Source organism: Carassius carassius, chromosome 3 (genome assembly GCF_963082965.1).
Source record: "Carassius carassius chromosome 3, fCarCar2.1, whole genome shotgun sequence".
NCBI lineage: Eukaryota > Metazoa > Chordata > Actinopteri > Cypriniformes > Cyprinidae > Carassius > Carassius carassius.
The window spans coordinates 8,716,609-8,742,173 of NC_081757.1; the positions used below are offsets into that span (position 1 = coordinate 8,716,609).

The 25,565-nt window shown below is 35.2% G+C and overlaps 1 protein-coding gene and 1 long non-coding RNA gene across 3 annotated transcripts in view; one reads left to right on the top strand and one right to left on the bottom strand.

Moving 5' to 3' along the window:
* adamts17 (ADAM metallopeptidase with thrombospondin type 1 motif, 17) overlaps positions 1 to 25,565 on the bottom strand; it is a 130,192-nt gene that overhangs the window by 7,131 nt on the left and 97,496 nt on the right. For both annotated transcript variants that reach the window (XM_059527471.1, XM_059527461.1), the window contains 4 exons: positions 22,088 to 22,247; positions 15,741 to 15,876; positions 13,633 to 13,837; positions 10,373 to 10,525 (listed from right to left, as the gene is read on the bottom strand). In XM_059527471.1, the coding sequence (XP_059383454.1) occupies positions 10,373 to 10,525; positions 13,633 to 13,837; positions 15,741 to 15,876; positions 22,088 to 22,247 (654 nt within the window). The remainder of the gene's footprint in view (positions 1 to 10,372; positions 10,526 to 13,632; positions 13,838 to 15,740; positions 15,877 to 22,087; positions 22,248 to 25,565) is intronic.
* LOC132113952 (uncharacterized) lies at positions 717 to 2,001 on the top strand. Its single transcript, XR_009425229.1, has 4 exons — positions 717 to 962; positions 1,116 to 1,229; positions 1,340 to 1,717; positions 1,865 to 2,001. It is a non-coding gene; the product is annotated as an uncharacterized LOC132113952 (long non-coding RNA).

The window sequence follows — 25,565 nt, forward strand, 5'->3', positions numbered from 1 at the left end:
CTGCTGCTCAGAGAAATTCGCTGTACCAGATGAATCTGTCTCTCTCTAAATTAGACGAAAACGCGCTTGTTGGCTGCGCGATCGACTCACTCATCCATTTGCGTAGAAAAGAGATGTAATATTATGATTTCCGTCAATTAAAAAAAAAAAAAAAATTTCCCAGAAAAAAAATATATATATTTGTGTATATATATATATATTATATACCGGGTGGGCCGGCCCACATTGACTAGCGGCCCACCGGGAAAAGTCCCGGTGCTCCAGATGGCCAGTCCGCCCCTGACAATCGGTACAATAGTAATATTTAGATTTAGATCCCTAATGAAATAAGTTTAAATTATTCAGAAATAACTGTTCAGCTGTTGTCAAAAAGAAGAAAATGCATGAGGCTTGGCGTCCTCGCGCTCCTGCTGTTTGCGCACGCGTGCGTGTGCGTGCAAGAGCGATTTCAAATACAAAGAACTAGAAGTAACGGCTCCTTTCCTCGAAGAAAGAAACAACCGCTGCGCAAGGTGAGTAAAGGCTCCAAAATAAATACACAGATTTATTATTTGTATAATAATTCCTACACTGGCACATTAAACTGTATGTTTTTTTATTTAAAATGTTTGTTTTAACCATTAATTTAATAGCGATGCTTACGAGTCTAATGTACTTTGTGGGACGAAATGGAGACTACAAACACAGGGTCACAAACAATAATTGCTAGTTTGGTTTACGCATGATGTTTACGTTTATTCATTGTTACTCTTTTCTTTAACTTTTCTAAATTATTGTTGTCGTTTATGTTTGTTAAATAGTTACACATCCATGTTAACGTACATGTAACGTTAGGCTATTAGCCTATTTTTCGAGTCATTTGCACATAACGTAACGTTACATAAAACTGGTTTTGATCATCTTCTCTCCTCAGAAAATCCAGTATCTCTAAAAATCTCAAAGGGTTCACAGAGCAGCACTATGTAAGTATTTAATTATTTATTTGACATTGAAATAACTGAAATGGTGTTTCAGCTTGGCCTAATCCAAAATTATATATGACTGTATACACTGTTCCTCTGAACTGAATTAAACAATTAAAAAAACGACCCATATGTTCTTTTTTTATTCAGCAGTTAATAAAGAAATGTGGCTCTGTAGTGGACACCTGTGAGGCAGTGGACAGCTGCTGATGTCTGATGCTGGCTGACAATAAACAGACCTCTCTGGACGTACCCCATATTTTGCAGGTGTGTAAATAAGTGAACAATTCCAGAGACACCAGAAACCCTTCTAAAACATTCAATTATTTATAGTTTATTAACAGTTCTTTTCTTTCTTTCTTTTTTATTGTTTTCAGAGTAATTCTAACATTGCCCTTCCTGTAACATGATGATCCTGCTGTCCTGGACTGTATATGATGAGGTAAGTATGAGTTTGTCCATGTGTGTAGACATATGTAGTGTACACACACACATTATACACACATTGTGCACTTAATTAGCCCACAACCATTAATCAATGTACTAATATGACAAAAATAATTCCTGTGGTGTTCCTCATTTTTAAGATAATTAAAAAAATACCTGTGCTAAATGAATAAATGTAAATATTTTGTTATTTAATTTTATGTAAATCACTCTTTTTTTCAATGAACAGCCTACACATAATCTCAGAACAGCTGTGGTAATAACAGGAGACCCATTTGGTGAGAGCAGCACTGCAGACTTTCCTGATGGTGAGGAGCTTCTTGCTGATGAACCTGCCGACATGAGTTCACCTTACTATGAGTGCCTATGTTCTGTTCAGCATTATACAGAAAAGCAATTAAAAGTACACTAAAGCGCACTGTTTTTCTGCTGTGCTGTATCTGGGGGCCATTCAGGAGGAGATCCTGGACCATTATCACAAGACTGATGATGTGTTTCAGCGGCCATCAGCATCGTAAATCCTCACAATTTTTTTATATTTTGATAAAAAAAATGATGTGCATTTATAAAAATATACTTTGTATTATATCACATTCCTATCAAATTACAGAAAAAATAGCTAATGCAAGGGTGTTTCAAATTCCAGAGTCTTTGAGAGGGATACTAAATTTGTCATTGTTCTCTCTTCTGACTGCTGTTATCAATCTGATTGAAAGTTGTGAAAATGCTATTGTAGAGTTTTTCATTTTGCTATTTGGGTAAATGAGAATGCAAAAATATATTTGTGATACTCTCCCATTCACTGCTCTCAAAGTTTACTCAACTATAACAACTTTGGCTGCTGAGAAACTGGTTTATTAAGCTATCTTGAGGCTTATCAATTTCTTAAAATGTCCTGTGTGAATTCTCCCAATCAGTTACCACTATTTAGAACAGGAAAGAAAATGTTACTATTAATTGCATTGTGTCTAAAATTGAATTGAATTTATTAATTTAAATTGTATCATTGTTTTAGGTACATGAAATGGTTTTTAAAGTTCTAAGATAATTGAGTCACATTTATTTGTTTATAATTTTACCAAGGTGTAAATGTTTTTTTGTTGTTGTTGTTGTTTATAGCAATATTAACACTGATGTTTCCATGAATTGACTATTTAAGTTGATTATGGATATTGTTTTTGTTTATCAACAAACTCTGTTTTATACACATTTGTTTTATTTTTTCAGTTTTTTTTTTTAAATCATTAAAAATGTCAATAGCAGGAAAAATAAAAAATAAACCGGGGGGGGGGGGGGGGGGCTGGGGGTAAAAGGGTTCCTCCTGGAACCATTGAAAGTTCCTCAGAGAGCCACCCCCATTTAGAGCAGTGTCTAGAGGCTCTTCAGAGGGTTCCGCCAGCGTGGCGAAGTGAAGAACCCCAAAAGGTGCCTCCAGGAACCTTTAGTTTTTACAGTGCAGGAGTCATTATATCAGCCAATCAGCCGCCATCGTCACGCTCATGCATTTAAGACCCTAAGGAAGCTTTATTTAACCAATAACACTCTGGCTAAATATTTTAATAGACTTATAGTTCGACAGGGCAGGAACAAATTCAGTTATTTCATCACTGGCTGAGGAGAGCTGGGAGCAGACAGCATGATGAAATGATAAACACAAAATACGTTGACCTGATTATGACCGAGAGGACATCAATAGTCCTCAGTAAAATGTCGTCAAAATACAGTCTAGATCAGGTGACCAAATACATTCAATATTATACACTGAGTGTTGCATTTTAACATGCATGTAACATGCTTATAGTTTCATAGTAATGCATTTATATAATTGTATACACTTGTGTTCAAAAGTTTGAGTTCGGTGTGATTTTTAATGCTTTTGAAAGACTCTTCTACTCATCAGAGCTGCATTTATTTGATCAAAAATACAGTAAAAAGAGTAAAATGGTGAAATATTATTACAATTTCAAATAACTATTTTCAATTTTAATATATTTTAAAATGTCATTTTTTCCTGTGATGCAAAGCTGGATTTTCAGCATCATTACTCCAGTCTTCAATATCACATGATCTTTCAGAAATCATTCTAATATGCTGATTTGCTGCTTAAGAAACATTCCTGATTATTAGCAATGTTGAAAACACTTGTGCTGCTTCATACTTCTGTGAAAATCGTGATATACTTATTTTTCAGGATTCTTTGATAAATAGAAAGTTCAAAAGAACAGCATTTATTTGAAATAGATTCTTTCCTAACATTATAAAAGTATATACTGTTATTTTTAAACCATTTAAAATAAATTCTTAATTTATTTCTATAATTTTTTATTTTAATTCATATTAGCTCACGACCATTAAATAATTTAAACTGATACAACTTTTGATTTGAATCATTTATTACTGATTGTTAAAATGAATACTAACTAAGAATAATAATGATAATTTGTTAAATTTAGTTGACTAATGTTAACAAATGGAACCTTAGTAAGTGTAACCTGCAAATCTTCCAGAGTGCAAACTTTTGAACAGTAGTGTATTTTGCCATTTGGTTCACTTTTTTTAGAACAGTTTCATTTCTTCTCAGAAATTAGTGTGAGATCAAACAGTAATTGTTGCAGACCCCCAGGCTGGAAAAAATGAGCTGTCGGCTGCCATGACTGCAGACGAAACAAACAAAAATTGTTTTGCCAAGTGGCTAAAAGTGCATGAAAGCAATATACTTCCCTGCCTCCAAGGAAGCCAAACTCCTTTCAGCGATGCACAGTACTTCACGTTTACAAGGGACGACGGGCTATTGAAAATGAAATCAGTGTGGCAGGTTAGCATTGATCTCAGTGCTGCCTGTCGCCAGAGTCTAGTAAATAACTGCAGTCTGGGAAAGTGTGAGTGGAGTGATCTCACAACAACACCACGTGCTATGAATGAGAAGAGACGTCCCAAAAACATCTCATCTGCTGATCAAAGGCTGCTCTAAATCACAAGCTACGGCTCCCTCAAGATAAGACCATGGCTGATTTGAGCTAGTAAATATGACAAAGCACTTTAACGTCTGTCGTGTGAAAGGAGAGCACACTTACAGACGAAGAGCAACACAGAAACTCCTGAGAACTTCTTTACATTACCATAACCATTACAATGATTTTAGAAATGCTACATTACCACAACAGTAGCCTAGAACAATGACTAAATAGCTGTTTGGATTTTGGTAAAATAAAAGTGTGTGTTGGTTAGTATTAATAGGATATTTTAGCCCAAAAAAGGTCATCGTTTATTCAGTCTCATGTCGTTCCAAACCTGTATGATTCTGTGTTGTTGCTGTTAACTAAAACTATTAAATATATAAAATAGCTTTAAAAAATAGATTAATTTGAAAAGCATTGTTATTGTATTAATTTTGTTAACTAACACTAAATCAAATAATTAAAAATGGTGGTTAATTTAATTAAAACTAGAAATAGTACAAAAACTGTAAATAACATAAAAGTAAAACAAAAAATATATATATTAGGCTTTTAGGCTTAGCCTTCCCCTGGCCATGTCGACTTGGGGCAAAAATGCCACTAAATTTGACAAAAATGCCCCTGCACAAACAAATTAAATCTATTACATCTGTTGATAACAAAGTGAAAATGAACAGAACATTGTCAACTGTGGCATCAAATTAAGATATGCTTATGTTGAATCATATTTCCGTTGAGATGTTTTTACATTGTTGTGCATTTTAACCAATCACAAAAAGTCAAATCAAAGTAAGTGATAATTTTACTTTCTATATATAATTTATTCACTGTTTGAATAACCATGGAAAGGAGACGTTATATAGCCTAATTATCAATTTCTAATGTTTTTATTAAATTGTAATCTAACTTGTAATGATAATTAAATTTGTAACTATCCAGGAATTTTGGAAATTAAAATGATCTAATCACAAGCAGAGGAGCAACAGTATATATACACATTTTTCACAGTGTACACAATGAAAAATTCCATTGTTGTTTTGTATTTTGTAGAAGAGAAATTCATACTGGATTGTAATGTTATGAGGGTGAGCAATTCTAACCACAGCTTTCACGGCGTAGAGAAGTCATTTCATAGGTTCTTACATTTAGATAAAAGATCATGGAAATATTTTTCCACCTTTGAAATAACATTTTCAGGATTTCATGTGCCCTGAATTCTATTATCTGGATGCCCATTAGTAGCTGACAAGATGGAGACAGAAAATGCACCGATATTAACTCAAGTGAAGAGCACTCCATACACAGACAGACCCTAGCCTGTTACAATCTCTCATCCCATTCACTGATAAAATATGGAATTGTGTTATTTTGTGCCAAAACACACAATGTGTTCCACATAATTGAAAAGCGATGACATTCTCAGCCTGGATAAGAGAACAGCAGCCAAAACACAGAAAAGAGTCTGATTCCCTCTCCTCAGCTAAATAGGCTATTTCTATTCAGCGGAGGCATTTCAGTCAAACCACATCAGTCATATGAATGGATGTTCATACTCATGTGTTAATCAGTGTTAATCCACTGGATGCAATATTCTTCATTACTAGTGTTCATTACTGTCAAAAAATGCCAGGATGGATTTCACAAGATTTGTCACAGTAAAATACTGCGTTCAGACTGAACTGTTTTGTGAAATCAACGCAGACTAGGTCAACAAATTACAAACATAACTAGATTAAAAGTGTGGAACACCCATAAACCCTTGAGTTGAAATAATCTGAAGTCTCCATTATGGTAATTAGTTTAATATTTAGTTAAAAGTGTAGTGAATGACTTCAAGTCTCCCATGATAAATGTAAATACATTTGTAAAATTATTTAAGTAACACTGATCTAAAATTATAAAGGTGAGAGCCATACTATGATGTGCTATTGTGAACTTCTATATAAAATATAAAAAGTTAATAAACCAGTAAATAGTAAACATATATGCATTTGCATAATTTATATTAAAGCTCAAAGTTCAAGCCAAGCGAGATATTTTATTTAACAGAATTCTAACAGAACAAATCCTGCCCACTTGCTTCTCAAAACTAGCCCAATCACGTTTCCAGGAGGGCAGCGTGCGCTAAGCTGGTGTCGAATCACAACACAGGAACCGCTTGCCCAATCAGAACTCGCTACGTATTTCTGAAAGAGGGACTTTATAGAACAAGGAAGTCATCAGCCCATTTTTATGACAGTGAAAACAGCGGTATACAGGTAGGTGAATTGTGTGAAAAATACTGTTTTTTTACACGCGAAACATGAACACATGTTATATTGCACACTGTTAACACAATCAAAGCTTCAAAAAAGCACGAAAAATGGGACCTTTAATATAAAAAATAAAACAGTTTTCTATGAAATGCAGCTGAAATAAAATATAAATATCACACAAAGAACCTAAATGAAATTGTTTTAATAAAAATAGAATTGAGCACGTTTACATGCACATCAGTAACCTATCAATACAAGTAAGCTGCGTGTACATGACTTCATTAATAAATCAGGTTATTTATCTATAGTGACGTCAAAATATAATAATTTGCGACTCAGGGTATCCATACATTTGTCAGTTGTGATGTTAAATTAAACTTGCAACATGTCAACCTGCAACATGTCGGGAAACGTACAGCTTGTATATTATCCTCTCATGCTGTTATAAACATAGCATTGTGACTAAACCACTTCTACTTCTGCTGCACGAGATGAGAACACATTTTTATAATTTACTGAGTCATGAAAAAGGGGAAGGTCGGAAGGGGAAGTCGTGGCCTAATGGTTAGAGAGTCGGACTCCCAATCGAAAGGTTATGAGTTCGAGTCCCGGGCCGGCAGGAATTGTGGGTGGGGGGAGTGCATGTACAGTTCTCTCTCCACCTTCAATACCACGACTTAGGTGCCCTTGAGCAAGGCATCAAACCCCCAACTGCTCCCCGGGCGCCGCAGCATAAATGGCTGCCCACTGCTCCGGGTGTGTGCTCACAGTGTGTGTGTGTGTGTGTGTGTGTTATCACTGCTCTGTGTGTGTGCACTTCGGATGGGTTAAATGCAGAGCACAAATTCTGAGTATGGGTCACCATACTTGGCTGAATGTCTCGTCACTTTCAAAAGTCTGCTTTTGTGATGTATTTTGTTCCTTCTTTACTGCAAGATGTTTGCTCGGTCTAGATGCACTGAAATCTGTACTAAGGATGTGTTCCTGTTATGTATCACACATGCACACTTCAATAAGCCAAAAAAAGCAGGTTATTGCATTTGTTTGCCGTGTGAAATCGGAGTAAGAGGCAAAAAACTACCTGCTGCGACCGGTTTTTGCTTATGCCGTTTATGACCTTACTCCGCTAAAAGAAAACGTTTTACCGCGTTTACATGACCAAGTGCGTTTTCAACTTAAGCATAATCGGCTTAAGAACATGCATGTAAATGCGCTCAATGTTGCCTTGCTGAAATAACTGAAATAATATAATTTAAGTTGCAGTATTAAAATGTTTAAAACTAAAACCGAAAAAATTAATAATAATAATAATAATAATGAAAACTAAACCAAACTAAAAATAAATATAAAAACATGAATGAATATGACAAAAGCACATAACAAAATGACTTAATCTAAAATAATAAATGAAAATATATAAATAAAATAAAATACTGAATGCTTTCCCATTCCTAATGTGATAGAAGCTTGTCTTTTCTCCAGATCATTGAAATGAAAAGCAGCAGGTCTACAGAGGGAACATCTGCTCTTTGCAGAAATACATGACACATGCAGAAATATCTGATGCTTTCTGCACCAGCATCTCACTAATGGCAGACTCTATTTTCCCCTCATTTCGGCCCGAAATGATACGGCCGACTTCACAAACAAATGTCGCAGAGGCTCATATAGTGAATACTGAGAGCTCGGATGCATGTAAAATCAGGCCATGCAATGATGATACTGTATTTTTCTAGCCCTTGATAAAACACAAAAGACACATTTAATGCAAAACTAATCTCAGACGTGAAGTTGAGATCAGACAAGCGCACCTTCACCAAAGATCAATGGCCAGAGAAACACAATCCACAACCTTCAAACACCACTGATGAGGAGCCACAGAAGATGTAGCTCAGAGTGAAACATGAACCTCAAACTTACAACATATCCTGATGCTTTGATTTGTCGTGGAGTCTTGAAAGTTATACGTAAAGGTGCCTGAGTTCTGCTATAAAAATGTACACTGAGCATGTATCTCTGCAAAATGAAAGAACTGAAACTTTAGTTGACACAAAACGAATGTTGTAACTGACTTTACTACCTTATTGTAATGCGTTTCCAAGTTTAATAGCTAAATGATGGCAGGACCTGATTTTATCCATCAGTTGTTGATTTGATTGTGAGAAGTGAGCATTACAAACTGGATATAAAGGCAGAACAGCTGAATGTAATCTATTGGCTGTGGTGCAGCCTCACATACACTACTATTTTAAAGTCTGAGGATTTTTTTATAAGAAATGAATATTTTTATTCTGTAAGATGCTGTTAGCACATAAAAACAGAGTGAGTGACGTGAAAAACATCCCGTGAGTAATCTAGCGCAAGGAACGCGATAGGCATATTCGCTTCGCGTTTTATGTAAACACACTTATATAGCAATGCTTTACATCAGACATAAAATATCAGACATTTACACTACATTTTGTAGTGTAAGCCATGCAATATTGACTAACAACGACCCTGCACTCGAGATATCAACATCAACTAAACCCATATTCCCAAATACCTACAACTACTGTAGAAGTTGACTCCTAGCCTGTGCACCTGAGACTTTAAACCTTGTGAAGCAGCACTATGGTAATGGCGTGTCCGCACTGAGGTGCCGAGAGCTCATTACTGAGCAACACAAAGCTCAGGAGAACGAGAGGAACAGACAGATGGTGGTTTACAGGCATGATGCGACCCTGGGCCACAGCGGTCAGCTCCAACGGGGCGGCAGCAAGGTAATCGTTGACAGCCCACATGCATCACATGCGACAGTGCAACAAACTCTGATTCAGCTGAAGATCTGCGAACGCCTGTCGGCTTTCATTTAACTCAGGATAGAGTCTGATGCTTCACAGCTATGCTCTATAAAGAAAGATTATGGGTTCTGGACAAACTAAGCTCAATTGACAGCATTTGTGGAATTAATGTTGATTTCAAAAATAATTACCATTCACTTTATAATCTAATCTTAAACAAAATTATAATCTTAATTTAAGGTTATAATGAGGGCCTTTTAAATGGAAGTGAATGGGGCCAGTTTGTGGAGGATTAGAATAGTGAAGCATATCATTTTGCTTATTTTCATATTTACAAAAAGGTTTTGGGGTTAGCTTTATTTACAACTTTACACAGAAATGGTTACTAAGTGACGTTTTATACTAAAACCATGTTAACATATATTGTTTTATGTCAGAGTATTTTTACAAATCAGCCAAATCCACACCCATCGAAAGTGTTGCATTTTAAAGAAAAGTATGAACATAGGGAAATAATTTTTTGTGGCAATGAACTTTGTCATAAATTCTGTCGACCATGCATACATTACCATATAAGATTGTAATGGGGTCTGTTTCTTATTCTCACCAATACTACATTTCTTTAACAAAAATACAATAATATTCTAAAATAACTTTGCTATTTATAATTATTGTTTTTTGTTTGAATATATGTTAACATTTAATTAATTTCTTTGATGCAAAGCTGAATTTTCAGCATCATTACAGCTTAGCTTCAGTGTCACATGATCCTTCAGAAATCATTCTAATAAGCTGATTTGCTGCTTAAGAAACATTTATTATTATTATTGATGTTGAAAACAGTTGCTTCATTTTTTTTTGTGGAAACCACAATACATTTTTTTCAGGATTCTTTGATTAATAGAAATTTCTAAAGAACAGCATTTATTTGAAATACATAAAAAAAAGAAAAAAATTGGTCATCCTACCTTGGACCATTCGCCGGTCTTCCACTCGTAACATTTGGAGTGATCCTCGCACATCTCCCCATCTGCAGGACGAGACATGGGATCACAGAGACCCTGAGGATTGGTGCAGGTCACTGTCCTCTTCCTGCTACCACGACCACATTCAGAGGAGCACTGGGACAGACAAAGACAATGAGATCTCAGAGGATAACACCAGGAAAATCAGTGAGCAATTGGGTGCAAAGAAGGATGGAGATAAATAAAGACACAAGCAAGAGCGCTGGTCATTAAAAGTGGCTTCCTGTGGAGTCTCACTTCGCTGCTGACTAAATCCACTCTAATGAAGTGCATACAACATCAACATCAAGATCTGAAACGAGACCCAGACACTCAAAAACAACCATGGTGCCCTCCATAGGCCAGGACAATCCCCACAGACACAAGCACACATATCTTTTCTTAAAAGACCCTCACGTATTCAACAGTACAGGATGTGTCTCATAAAAACATTTTAGATTATACTTTTTAAGACAAGTCATCATATTATATTAATCAAGGCTTCTTGCACCAGCAAATGCTGTAATTTTTTTTTTTTTTACATATTTTGCAAACAATAATAATAACAGATGGGTGTTTTATTTTGCTGCTTTCAATTGTTTTTCTACTAAAACCTGATGCTTAATGGATGTCATAGCCCTGTGCTCATGTTAAAAGAAGTTCAGCTCCTTTTCACTGTCCTGCATCTTGCGTTTTCTGTGTGAACTGTGATGAATTCTGAATTTTGCATTTATGGCACAATTTTGCATTTATTCTTTTTTAATTTTAAAGTGACCTACACTGCATTCAAGATACACATTTCTTATTTTACCATGGAATCAAAGTCATGACCTTGGCAGTGTTAACGTCATGCACTCATGTTTGAATTACATGAATTCTTAAATTGGCTTTCAAAACATTTCAAGCCAAAAATAGTTTCAAATAGTTTTTTAAACTGAACCTCTTTTTTATTCCACTGCTCTGCATTTCATGTTTTCTTTGTGAACGGCTCTTAAATGTGACAAATTGTGAACAAACCTTGCAAAATTGCTAATTTTTGCATTTTTCCATTAATCGCGATTAATCGCATTCAAAATAACAGTTTTAGTTTACATACTATTTGTGTGAGTGCTGTGTATTTTTATTATGTATATACGTACAGTACAGACCAAAAGTTTGGACACACCTTCTCATTCAAAGAGTTTTCTTTATTTTCATGACTATGAAAATTGTAGAGTCACACTGAAGGCATCAAGGGCTATTTGACCAAGAAGGAGAGTGATGGGGTGCTGCGCCAGATGACCTGGCCTCCACAGTCACCGGACCTGAACCCAATCGAGATGGTTTAGGGGTGAGCTGGACCGCAGACAGAAGGCAAAATGGCCAACAAGTGCTAAGCATCTCTGGGAACTCCTTCAAGACTGTTGGAAGACCATTTCAGGTGACTACCTCTTGAAGCTCATCAAGAGAATGCCAAGAGTGTGCAAAGCAGTAATCAAAGCAAAAGGTGGCTACTTTGAAGAACCTAGAATATGAAATATTTTCAGTTGTTTCACACTTTTTTGTTATGAATATAATTCCATATATAATTCCACATGTGTTAATTCATAGTTTTGATGCCTTCAGTGTGAATCTACAATTTTCATAGTCATGAAAATAAAGAAAACTCTTTGAATGAGAAGGTCCAAACTTTTGGTCTGTATTGTATAAATACACACACATGCATGTATATATGTAAAAATATGTTATATTTATATAAAAATATTTATATTTATATATAATATAGATTATATACAAGTGTAAATATATATATATATATACACATAAAACGTAATATGTTGTTTTATACGTGTGTATTTATATATACATAATAAATATACACTGTACACATACAAATAGTATGTTAACATAAACTCTTATTTTGAGTGCGATAAATCATGATTAATCGTTTTGCAGCCCTACTACATGGATATATTTAACCATTGCAACCATTTTTATTTGTATTTATTTTATTTATAATGCTGATTATCACAAAAAATTAGTTAAACTGGTCTATCCTTTTCATTCAAAAATGTTGGGACAGCACTTGTTGCATAATATTGATTAACAGAAAAGAATTTAAACTTGTCTCTCCTTTTCTTAAAAAAAAAGGGCAAAAATCAAGGTTACAGTGAGGCATCTACAGTGATAGTGAATCTGGACAGTTTTTGGAGGATTTAAAATCATTTAAAAGCAGAAATGTGACGTTTATAATTTATAAAACACACATTACACAATAGTACACAATAGTATTATTACTAGTATTATTTTATCTTTAAAGCGGTTTAAATCTTTATTTTTGATAAGGTTTTATGGTTAAAGGCTTATGTTAACATGGTGATAAAAATCATAAACCAGTAAATTTTTCAAAATTGGGATTTATACATCATCTGAAAACTGAATAAATAAAGTTTTTATTGATGTATGGTTTGTTGGGATAGGACAATATTTGGTTGAGATACAATTAATTGAAAATCTGGAATCTTAGGGTGCAAAAAAATCGAAATATTGACAAAATCTCCTTATAAAGCTGTCCAAATTAAGTTCTTAGCAATGCATATTACTAAACAAAAATGAAGCTTTAATATATTTACAGTAGGAAAGTTACAAAATATCTTCATGGAACATAATATTTACTTAACCTATGAGTTTATCTTAATGAGTTTTGGCATAAAAGAAAAATCAATCATTTTGACCCATACAATGTATTTTTGGCTATTGCTACAAATATACCCCAGTGACTTAAGACTGGTTTTCTGCACCAGGGTCACATATAAAGTTTCATATATAATTTTACACAGAAAAGGTTAGTAAGAGATTTTTCCATGCAGAAATCATGTCATGTTGTTTAAGTCTCATGCCTGTACTATTGAGTAAGTTACAGTGAGGAAATTGCAATTGGAGAGTTCAAACAGAAATGTTAGGCTTCTAATTTCATTAAAGAACCTACATTCAGTAATCTTTTTAAAAAGTAAGTCAGGTTAAAGTTGGTCAAAAAAGTTAGCAGGTCAACCAGATGAATTCTGGATGAGTATTTTGATTCTGTTCAATTATTCTGTGCTACATTATGCTGTGCTACAAGAATGCTTAAAATATGTTTTAACATTAGACCAAACTAATGTACAATGCACATACAAGAGCAAGAGCAAAATCTGCTGTCCATGATGTGGTATCTTTAAATAATTCAGGCTAACTTAATCTCAAACCTTGGACCATTCAGAGGCCTCCCAAATGGTGAGGCAGTGGCGTCCCTCGCAGTGCTGTATGCTGGCTGGTTTGGAGCTCAGACAGTACAGGTCTCTAGTGGGGATGTACGTGCCATTTTGCAGCTGGTACACGCAGCCAACTTCCCTCTGCTGCAAGCCTTTCCCGCAGGTTACTGAACACTGCGCCCAATCACCTGTCACCCACCTAAGAGAAGCAGAAAACACAGAGAAGACATTAATATAACTGTTAAGTGTTTAAACCGTTTTAAATATTGATATTTTTCTTACAAAAAAAGCATGGATTCACTACAGCAGGCCTTTATCCACCCCCCGGAGCCATATGAGGCATGTTTTAATATGGATATATGCACTTTATTTGACTACTTTTGGACTGATAAAAAAACACCCACCAACTCCCATTCTAATGCTTGGAAGAGCAAGGACAAAATGTTAATATAACTCTTATTGGATTCGTCTGAAAGCAGAAAGTCATATAAACCTAGGATGCCTTGAGGGAGAGTAAAACATTTTGGGGTGAACTAACTCTTTAAAGTCCCAAAGCATTAAACTGTACTGAAAGGGATCTAAAGTCTGAAAATTAACACGTGTACACTGAAACAAGTCCTTCAAGTCAAGCATTTGCAACCTGTAATGTGATGATCATATGTTACAAGTCAGGAAAATCTGGATGTTTTAATTGTCAGTTTACAGTCTGACTGAAAATAGCAGATGATTATCTTTATAGGCGGTCATGAAATGCACTTGTGATTTACATGCAGAAAAACAGATGAAACAGAGAATAAAAATAGAGCCGTCTTTATGAACTGCTTAAACGACACAATGAAATATGAAAGAGAACCATGTGGAAACCTACAGAAAGCTCACATCTCACTCTTACAAGCACCAAAATCGATTTTGCAGTTATAGACAGAAATAGAGGTGTGCAATTACTTTTCTAAGTGATCGGGGCTTACATCATACACGATAGAAAAGGGGTGAAAATGTCTCTGAGAAGTACATTGATAGAGGCACTTGAGCCTTATCTACAGATCAGAATATCCACTTGGAATTGGCTTATTTGACTGAGAATACCCTGTAAAACACACAGAAAACCCTATAAAAAAACCTAGCAGTGTTATTTCAGTGTTATTTATACACTAATTTAGTATTTACTGATGTTTTGATTAAACTTTTATTTTGATATTTTCAGTTTTTATTTTAATGTTTAGATTTACTGTAAATTTCCATCAAGACTTCCATAAAGCACAATCAAACCTCTACAAATGATTCAGAATGTAGCGGCACGACTGGTCTTCAACAAGCCCAAAAGAGCCCATGTTACACCTCTCTTTATCTCCCTGCACTGGCTACCGGTTGCAGCTTGCATCAAGTTCAAGATATTGATGCTTGCATATAGAACAGCCACAGGTTCAGCACCTGCCTACTTCCACTCACTATTACGAATCTACATCCCCTCCAGATATCTGAGAACTGCTAGTGAGTGACGCCTCATGGTACCATCACAGAGAGGGTCAAAATCACTTTTCAGAACATTCTCTTTCACCATTCCTGGTTGGTTGAATGATCTTCCCACCCCTATCTGGATTGCTGAATCCCTGACAACCTTCAAGCGACAGCTGAAAACTCATCTCTTCAAAACTTCTTGGCTTCATCGTTAAAAAAAAAGTAATTTCTCTTTATTTATTCCTTCTCTTTGTAGCTTGTACTTGTTTAAACAAGGTCTAAAACTTGGACTAAGACATTCTTTAAGAATAATCGCTTTATGTATTGGATAAAAGCATCTGCAAAATGACAATGTAAATTTAAAAACATTTTAAGTATCTCTCTAATGCATGATCCTCGAGGAAGAACATGCATCCATATTTCCCCTGTACGGAGATGACCACAACAGACCAGTTTAGGCATTTTGTCAAGAAGTCTTTTGTCCTGGATTTGTTTGGAACAATATCCACAGTGTGTTAAATCTAAAAAGAGAGGAATCCCAATCTTGCCTGATTCCTTATTGAGTTTTGTGCCAGCTGACGACATAAAAACACATAGATGCAAATAAACCAGTCCGTTCTGAGCAGCTCTGGCGCTTCTGTTACCTGTATTGGCAGGGGTGGATATTGCAGTGGCGGACCTGAGGCGCGGGTCTGTTCTCCACCTGACAGTAGCTGTCGTTGACTTGAGTCATGCTCTTGTTAACGATTCTCATGCACGAGACCACAGTCCTTCTCTCCCCTAAAACACAGCAAAAAATTTTATTGGCATACTATACTTTCATAAAATGTCACTCAAGGTTACAGTGCGTGTCTTGCATATACTTACATAGGTCAATTTGAAAGCTTATTTTTTATGTGTGTTTTGTAAACATACAGACTGCATATGAGAGGAAATGTGTCATGCCGTAATCACAGTAAAATATCGCTGTAACAACTTCTTGTTTTAAATATATATATTCTTAAAATAAAAACCTTTTTAATAATAACTCTCAATGTGAACTGAATCATGTCATGTATCTACAGAAGATATCTGTCACAACTTAACACAAATGTTTAATAAATTATAAGAAATAATATTTAAAATTTGATTTATGTATCATAATCACTTGATTTTTATGTAGTTTAGAGTGACAAATTGTACCAGCATACTTTGAGGTCAAAATGCGTAGCTGCTACACAAAACGCGTACAGGTTGGCAGGTCGGTCATCTTCTGTAAACTTGAAATTTTATCCAAAGTGACTTACATTGAAATTGAGCGCATATTCTCTAAAAAAAAATGAACCCATACTACTGTTTGAGCTACATAAATATTATCTATTTATATATTATTTACTTTGTTTGGGAAATTCACTTTTAAAAGTAATGCTTTACAATATTGTGTTACTTGTGTTACTTGTTTGAAGAAATAACTCAGATATTTCATTAAGGATAATCATTTCATAATAATAATAATAATAATAGTCATCTTTCTGGCAATTTTGAGCCATCTGAGTTTACTAACAATCCACGGAGGATGTTAAAGTTTGGATTGAGTCGAGGGCTTTGGCAATCGCTGCAGTGACTCTGTGCTGGGGGTGTTTTACCACAACAGGACAATCTGTGTTTTTTCTGGCACATGTGAGTGTTTACACATGATCTGATGCTGTCCGCTCCACTTTCACCTCCCAACCAGCCATGTCCTATTTCAGGTAATTGCAGAACAAAACATTTCTAATTAGGTAACAATATGAGGTTACTTCTAGTGGTCATCTATAGAGTCGGGGGTCCTTTAGTGGTCATGACCAAATTAGCAGCGGGGGTAAGCAGTGACCCGTGTAACAGGCACTGAATTTGCCTGGGACCTTTAATTTGCTGTCAGTTCTTAATGTTGTTGTAGCTTCAGTAGGTGGCGGCATGCCAGACTGTAGGATTAGCTATGTCATTAATTTTGTGTTGTTCTACGTTTGCCAAGAAAAACTGCGAGCAGTCGGAGACAGAGATTAATTCCTGCGAGTGGCGAGCGGTGAAGGGCAGCCTCAGAGACAGAAGCTCCGCTCCAAAACATAGTGCGCTGCCTACTTAGTCAGCATTTGAGGCATTATATTTGTGTACCAGATGCAAAGCTTGTTCCAAAATTATGGTGCCTTTTAGATCGCTTTTTCTTTTTTTGGTGTAAAGCAGCATCACATGTCTTGTACAGTACAATTTATGGACAAAGCACTACAATAAGCTAAATTTAACAAAATAAATCACTGTTGTACATCTTCGGTTGAGTAAGATTTTTCTTAAACAAATTGAAAATGATCAAAAGAGATCATCAAGATAATGTTACAAAAGATTATATTTTAAAAAAATGCTGTTCTTTTGAACTTGCTATTCATCAAAAAAATCCTTAAAAAACTATAACAGAAAGCACAAAAACATGAAGCAGCACAACTGTTTTCAACATTGATAATAATCAGAAATGATTCTTGAGCATCAAATCAGCACATTAGAATGATTTCTGAAGGATCATGTGACACGGAAGACTGGAGTATTGATGCTGACCATTTAACTTTGCATGATAGGAAATTTGCCAAATACACAACTATTGTAACTATATTTCACAATATTTCTGTTTTTACTGTATGTTTTATTAAAATAAATAAAAATGCCGCCTTGGTGAGCATAAAAAAAAAAATCATACCAACCCAAACTTTTGAATGGTGATGTATATTTCATTAAACCTGAAAAATACTGATAAAATGGTTAAATATATTATGTAAAATGAGTTCTTTTTTTATTATATGTGTGCTATGCATTTTGAAGGGAAGTCGTGGCCTGGTGGTTAGAGAATCGGACTCCCAATCGAAGGGTTGTGGGTTCGAGTCCCGGGCCGGCAGGAATTGTGGGTGGGGGGAGTGCATGTACAGTTCTCTCACCACCCTCAATACCACGACTGAGGTGCCCTTGAGCAAGGCACCGAACCCCCAACTGCTCCCCGGGCGCCGCAGCATAAAAAATGGCTGCCCACTGCTCCGGGTGTGTGTTCACAGTGTGTGTGTGTGCACTTCGGATGGGTTAAATGCAGAGCACAAATTCTGAGTATGGGTCACCATACTTGGCCGAATGTCACTTCACTTTTTCACTTTATTTATTGCACCACTGACTTTGCAACACGCAAACTTTCCTGAGGAGTCTTTGAAAAAAAAATTCTGAATGTAAATTTAAGCAACTTACCTATCAGCAGTTTTTTTTTTTTTTTTTTTTTTTTTTTTTTAGAAGTTGCATTTAAAATCCCTCCAAAAATCAGAAGGGGCTCGTAAGTTTGAATGAGTTTGACACATCTGATCTCATTACTATATACAGCCCCTTAACCGTGGTTTCCAGGGCAACACACTCTTACCCCAGAACAGTAGAGTACAGTAGAGTGTCCTTACTGTCTCCAATCTGAAAGAAATGCTCACTGAACACTCTCAGATAAAACCTTTAACACGCATTGCTTATTACTCTTTGTGCTTTTATTTAATTTTTTTTTTTCAGTTAGTTTATAAGGCAAAACTCCAAATTCTTTTTATCTCTTTTTATGTTTTAATATTTTTTATTTTATTTTTATACATTACTTTTATTTGATTGTTGACAAGCCATTACTCCAAATATCTTGGTGCTCAAATGGTTAGGTCAAGACTGTGTTCATGTCCATTTGTAAACAACCCAAATGCATGCAACAACCGAACAAATTAATGTGCTTATTAATCCCTTCTCAAATAATATTATCTCATTCTATGTTTCTATAAGTGAGCGCTCAGGGGCGGACTGGCCATCTGGATGTTCTGGAGAAGTCCAGAGCGGCTTACCATCCAACGGCCTTCAACCTGCTGGTTTATCATCAAAGAAAAAGTGTTATATTAAGTGATGTTGATGGCCGACAAAAGGGGGTGCTCATTCAATCTATTTTTGATTATAAGAAACAGTGTTGCCAAATCCACGGTTTTCCCGAAGAATTGGGCTACTTTAATACTGTTGCCGGGGGTTGTTTTTCATGTTTGATATTTAGCCCCTGAAAATGCTGATTTTACCAGGGGAACCCCGCCAAAACACATGTATTTTATCCCCAGAAGCTATTTTTAAATACAATTTTAAAAAACGATTTTGCTAGTTTTGGGCTGGTTTTCGAGTAAATTAAGTAGCCTATAAGGTTATTAGTCTGATTAACATGACACACACACACACACACATTTACTTGGCTATCTAAATAGGGACATTCCATTGTCTTGATGGTTTTTATACTGTCCCCAACAGGGATGTCCCCAAAGGGAGGTTTATGTAGATTTTGTCAAGTTTAGCTTATTTTTATGTAAAACATTTTCCCCCAAAATATGGTTAAGTAGGTACACACACACACACACACACACACAAAGACATATGAATTCTCAAATTAAAGAATTCTGTTGTTTCAGGTTTCTAGATTCTAGGTTTATAATTGTGATAGACATTTTGCATACTGCTCTTCTTATGTAGATTTCAAGTATTTTAGTTCATACAATAATACATTTATTTCAATCCTCAGTTGAAAATAGAAAGCATCACATTATTTGCAATGGTTTTACTGGTTATAATGAAAATTGTATTGTTTTGATGGAAACTGTAATGGAGCCTGTTGGTCTCTACTGGTAATAGGTCACCTTCTGTTCATGGCTTTTAATAATGTTACTAAATCCTAATGTAATATGTCCCAAAACACACTAAAAGAAACCATTATTTAATGGTTTGAATGGTTAAAACTTGGTGGTTTGTAATGTTTGCAATGGTATTTGTAGTGGAAATCATTCAGATTTCTGTGATGGTTTCTATTGTTTTTGTCAGCAGGGTCACCATGGGTTTTGTGATGTTATCTGCCATAAATTCATTTGGATTGCTGTAATATTTAGAGATACTAGTGACTGTTTGTAGCTGTGGTGGGCATGTTTGGGAGAAAATCCAGGGCCGTTTTTTTTACTCCCAGTCCGTCCATGTGAGCACTCGAGGTGAGTATTAGATACAGATCCTGCTTCATCAACCCCAGCTGTATTAACGTATGACACACATGTGCTGGCGTCATTAAACACATCATTATATTCTTCAGTTCATAACTGGCTTGAAGGAACGACGCTGACCACAAAACAACCTCTACTTCATAGATGTGTCTAGAAGTTTCCAAAAACAGACACTGCAAATCTTGCGTCAGCTTTTTCAGGCCAGAACATGATTTGCAGCTCATGTCGAAAACATAAAGCTGTTCTATTCGACACAGAGAACAAAATGCCCTTAAAAAACCCAATGCATCACAAAATTTAAGCAACAGCACTTAACAATTGCTTTAGAAACTCGCGTAGTCATAGATTTAACTCGTGTTATAGTGCGCAAATACACACATTGACGCAACACTTCTCGCAGACAATGATGCACCATCAGGAAGCAATAACCACATAAAAGAAACAAGCAGATCAGTGTTAAAACAGGAGCTATTTGAGGAAAGACTGTAGCAGATAAATGTCCATCTGCTATCAGATTCGTGAATATAACCAGCAAAACTGTCACGCTCAGATGGGCTTAGAAAATGAGACAGGCCTCAACGTCGCCTTTTGGGTTATTTTATGCCTGTCTCGGTCTCAAGTGAATAACGCTTCGACTACATGTGACGACTTTCTCTGACAGCATTTAATTTTGAAAGTTTAGTTCCTTTGCGAGTCAGTTTATACTGATACCATTTGTCAGAGATTCTCTTTTTGTAGCCGTAATTATTATTTTTGGGACTTTAACCTGCTAGATATAATCACACAGCTGTGCTGACCATAACAGTCACACGCCATCACAGAAACACAGCTGGACAGCTGACGCACGTTAACAGCTTCAACTGTTAAGACTGAAAGGGTATTTAATGAAACCATTAGGAGAACTGGAACAACATTCATGATCAGCTTCTGATACACTCTTCAAAATAAAGTTTCTGAAAGGTTTTTGGTTCCACAAAGAACCTTTCAGTGATCAGTTCTAAAAATAAAAAATAAATTCTTAGTGTGAAGATCATTTTAATAAGCTAAATTTTTTATAAACATTTTTTCCCCACTACAGAGTACATTAGTGCCCATCCACCTTTGTAGAAGCACTGGTTCCACAAGTATTTTTCCATTAACCAAACCAACCAGCTACAAGGACAATCACTAAATGTTGATTAAAAGCAAAAAAATTGGAGAAAATGCAGAAGACTGTGTTCCTAAGAACTTTGGTGTGGGAAATAACTACAATCCCATGAAGCATTGCAAATTACATAAATTAAAAATATATGGCAAAAATGTAAAACTATTCCTTTAAAGTTGTTTCTTGAATCTAAAGAAACGATATATTTAAATTTTATTGTTAAATATGCATATATGTACACAAGCACAGTATTTCTGTCGTTCATATGCTTCATTGGAGTGGGTGGAGCTAAAGAGCTCATTTGGCGCTTCTGTTGTCTGATTGGTGGAATTTTCTGTACAGCATCATGGATAACATATTTTTTTTTTTTTTTTTAACTAAGAATTCCACTATTGAACAAGATAATTAAGAAAAAATCACTTGAAATAACACAAAACGATGGCTTCAACAAAGTGATTTACAAATCCCAAAATTAACAACCTCGGAGCTTGCAACAGTTCTGTTGTCAACTTATTGTAAAAGATCACTTTCCCTATGGAGAAAATAAATGGAGTTTTTACTTACGTTTTGCACTCTATACACCATATTTATCCTGTAAAAATGGGTGTGGCCATTTGTTCATTTTATGGGTGTGGCTTCCAGTCTCAGTCACTTCTAGCTATTTTAAGCTGTACAAAACTACTCATTTTGCAGAATGGAAAGATTCTTCAGGGGACAATTGATGCCTTATGTTTTAAGAATGTACATGTAATAGCAGATAGCATTAAGAAAATTAACCCCAGAAGGATTGTGGGGGATGTCCGGCGCTGACCTCTTCCACAGTGGACACTGCAGTCCTCCCAGCTGCTGTGAGTCCACAGGTACATGTGCTCTGGTTCCTTCACCGGGCCGCTGATGTTCTCCAGCGACTGGTTCAGGGCAACCGTGTACTCATAATGGATCCCGTATGTCTGGTCGTGGAACAGGAGAACCTGAGAGAACAATGGGATAAACGTGAGATGAAGAGCATTCAGGAACACTAGCCTCTGTTTATTAGCTTACATGTGCTATATTTTGTCCAAGATAATTCTTTAATTCAGCATGAAGGCATTACATTGATCCTCTAAAAATAATGTGGTCTAATGAATAATTCCATAAAGGACCAGGAATTTGTGTTATAATGTTCATTTTAGATTTCATTTTGATTTTATTTCAGAATTCTTCCTGTGCTGAAAGCTACAGTAAATGGACTGACCTCCACTGGCCTGTGCAATGCTCAGAGATGAGCCCAACTACACACACAGGTCTGATTTCAAGAGGCTACCAAAACGCCATGAGGAAAAAAGGATCACTTCCATTCATTCCCATAATCATTTCCAGGGACAGAATGAGACTCCAGCCTCCAGCACACCCTTTATCACATGATCCATCTCTTGAGAGCCATTCCTCACAGAAGGTGGAGGTTAACAGCCCCTCAGACCCCTCAAAAAGAGCCGTCTCACTATCAGCCAGTGGCTAATGACATGAATGAAACTACACACAAGAGAACACAACCACACATTCAAAATACTCAACAAGCCCACCAACAGCAGATGAATAGAATATACAGTGAGTGAATCTCAAGAAAACATGCCCTACTTACTTTTCACACTTTTCACTACCGTAGTAAAATGATAAAAAATGAAGGTTATTTTTAGGGCCATTATTTTTTTTGCATTGAGACATTAATTTGTTGTATTTTGCCTTTTTTTATCTATTCAAGGTCAGAAAAACACTAAATTTCTTGCCTAAAGACGACCAGAGACACATTAGAAATTTAGCTTAAATAATCTAAATGGTTCTGAGAACACTCTTACCGTTTGAAGTGGAGTATCTGTGCACCAGGGGACATCTGAGAGGAAAGCTTCATCTAAAGCCTGCTTCACTGGTTAATTACACTAATTAGAGATCTCTCTCAAGACACCTTCTGGCTCTCTGGAATAAACAAACCTTTTTGCTTCAAACTCTCTGTGACTGTGGGGGAGTGGAGATTACAGGTCTATTCTCTTCATCATAAAGAGCTTTGAGGAGATATTAACTGAAACAACGCGCATGGATTAGAGGATTAGTGAACTGGCTTTCATTCCATAGTGAGCAGTAAAGTGCGTTTCTGCATTATTTTCTAAATTGTTAATCTTATCATGCATTAGATGGATGTCTTTTGTTATTGCTTAACTTAATTAACTGCTCTTCTTTTTTTTTTACTACATACCACTATAGTGAGAAATAAACATACTAATATTTATTTGAAATTGGTTTATTTAATGCTAAGTTCATTACAAATACTACATATTAATACCCTGCAATTGTAATTTTTTTGGTATACTAAACTGGTATACTTAAAGTCTACTAAATTTGAACAACTAATTTTGTACTAAATGCACTTTAATTGTGAAGAATAGTGGTGAAATGTAACTAAGGATACACTGAAATATATTTGATCGTACTAAAGAGGAACTATTGCAAGTATAATTCAGGTAAACTTTAAATATCTAACCAATATTATTCAAGGATCATGCAACCCTCATCGGTAGTGACATTAAAACACATTTTATAATAAATAAAAAAAAAATGAATAATTATGCAAGCAGTACTCCAAAAGAAGTTGAATTAAAATTTTCATATCAATAAGTCTTGAGTATTATGTCAGTAAATATGTTCTGAATCTGAACTATACTTAGTATGAAATTAATGTGACATACATTTATATTTTTTACTTGGGACATTTCCCCATTCCAGTGTTTATAATTTTATAATTTAAATAAAATATAAAAATTAGACAAAAATAAATAAATAAATTAATAAATAAATAAAAACTGAAAATTAGAAATGAAAATGTTAAGTACTAAAATTACTAAAATTTAAAATAAATACAAATAAATGAAAGCAAAAAAAAAAAAAAACCTACAGATTTTTTACTAAAAAATAAAAAAAATTCACTCATAAATTGCTAGTAAATTTGAAATTTTTGAAAATTTGAAAGCTGAAAATATAATGAAAGCTGAAAATATAAAAAAGCTAATTCAAAATATGTTCAAAAATACAATAGTATAAATAATAGTAGATTTCAAGGCTCAAAACATAAACAGACGACTGAAGTAAAGCCACACAGTCAAACAGTCCATCATATCGACATCTTCAGGTTAGAAGCGCACCGCAGGTAAATTGTATGTATATTAAAATGTTTGCACAACTATCTTGACTTATCTATGTATGGAAGGAGCAACCTGTGTCTCAGAGCAAAGAAATAATGAGGACCCTTGAGAAAGAGCAGAAGAGAGAAAGAGGAAGAAGTGGAGTGGATGGACGAGAAGGAGGACAGGAAATGGGCGAAAAATGTAGGATGAGATATAAAAGGTAATGTAGGAGGAGGAGAGAGCCATCGAAACAAGTTAAAGTTAAGAGAGTACAACATGGCACCAACAGCAAGGGGTTTATTCCCTGAATGCAATGCAAGTTGAGAAAAAGAGCATCTGCCAAATGCACAAATGTAAATGTGTACAGTTAAATAATAAAATAAAAATAAATTTAAAGGAAAAGTAACATCTTTCTGACCCCAGAACTGTAAAATTAAAACATAAATAAAAAAGAACATTAGAAACTCTGCCTGAAATTTAATAACTACTAAAATTACTAAAAGTGAAATTAATTAATTTAATTTAAACCAACAAATAAATTACACTGAAAAAAAGTAAGAATAAAGTAAGATTTCACTCAGAAATTGTGGTAAATTTAACAAATAATTACAAAGAAATGGCAAAGAATACACTGAATTCAACATGAAATGATTAATAAAAAAAAGTAAACATCCACTCACATAATTTTAATACTTTTTCAGAAAACAAGACTTACTATCTTGTCATTTTGCTTCTCAAGTAAAGTAACAAGTGTCTTGATTTAAGAAAGTTGAGATATTTGTGAAACGAACAAAAATACTGAGATAGAAAATCGTTTTTTTTCTTTGCAGTGTAAATAAAGTGTTACATCATAAGAATGCAAAAGTAATTATGCAGTGAACAGTTTTAGTAAATCAAAAGCCAAACAATTGTATTGTATTGATTGTTTTGAAAGCATGGACTTGGAGAAATCAGTAGAAACTTTAGGCAAACTTCAACTTTTGTTGACGTGTGTTTCGAAACGTGCTGCATCGAGCTATTTTAGCTTTGTAAATGGGCCCTAACGCCACATGACATTATGATGAAATCATTGCAGTGGATGTCTGTGTCGACACACGGATGGAAAAGCAGCACTAGACATGCATGAAGGTGAAG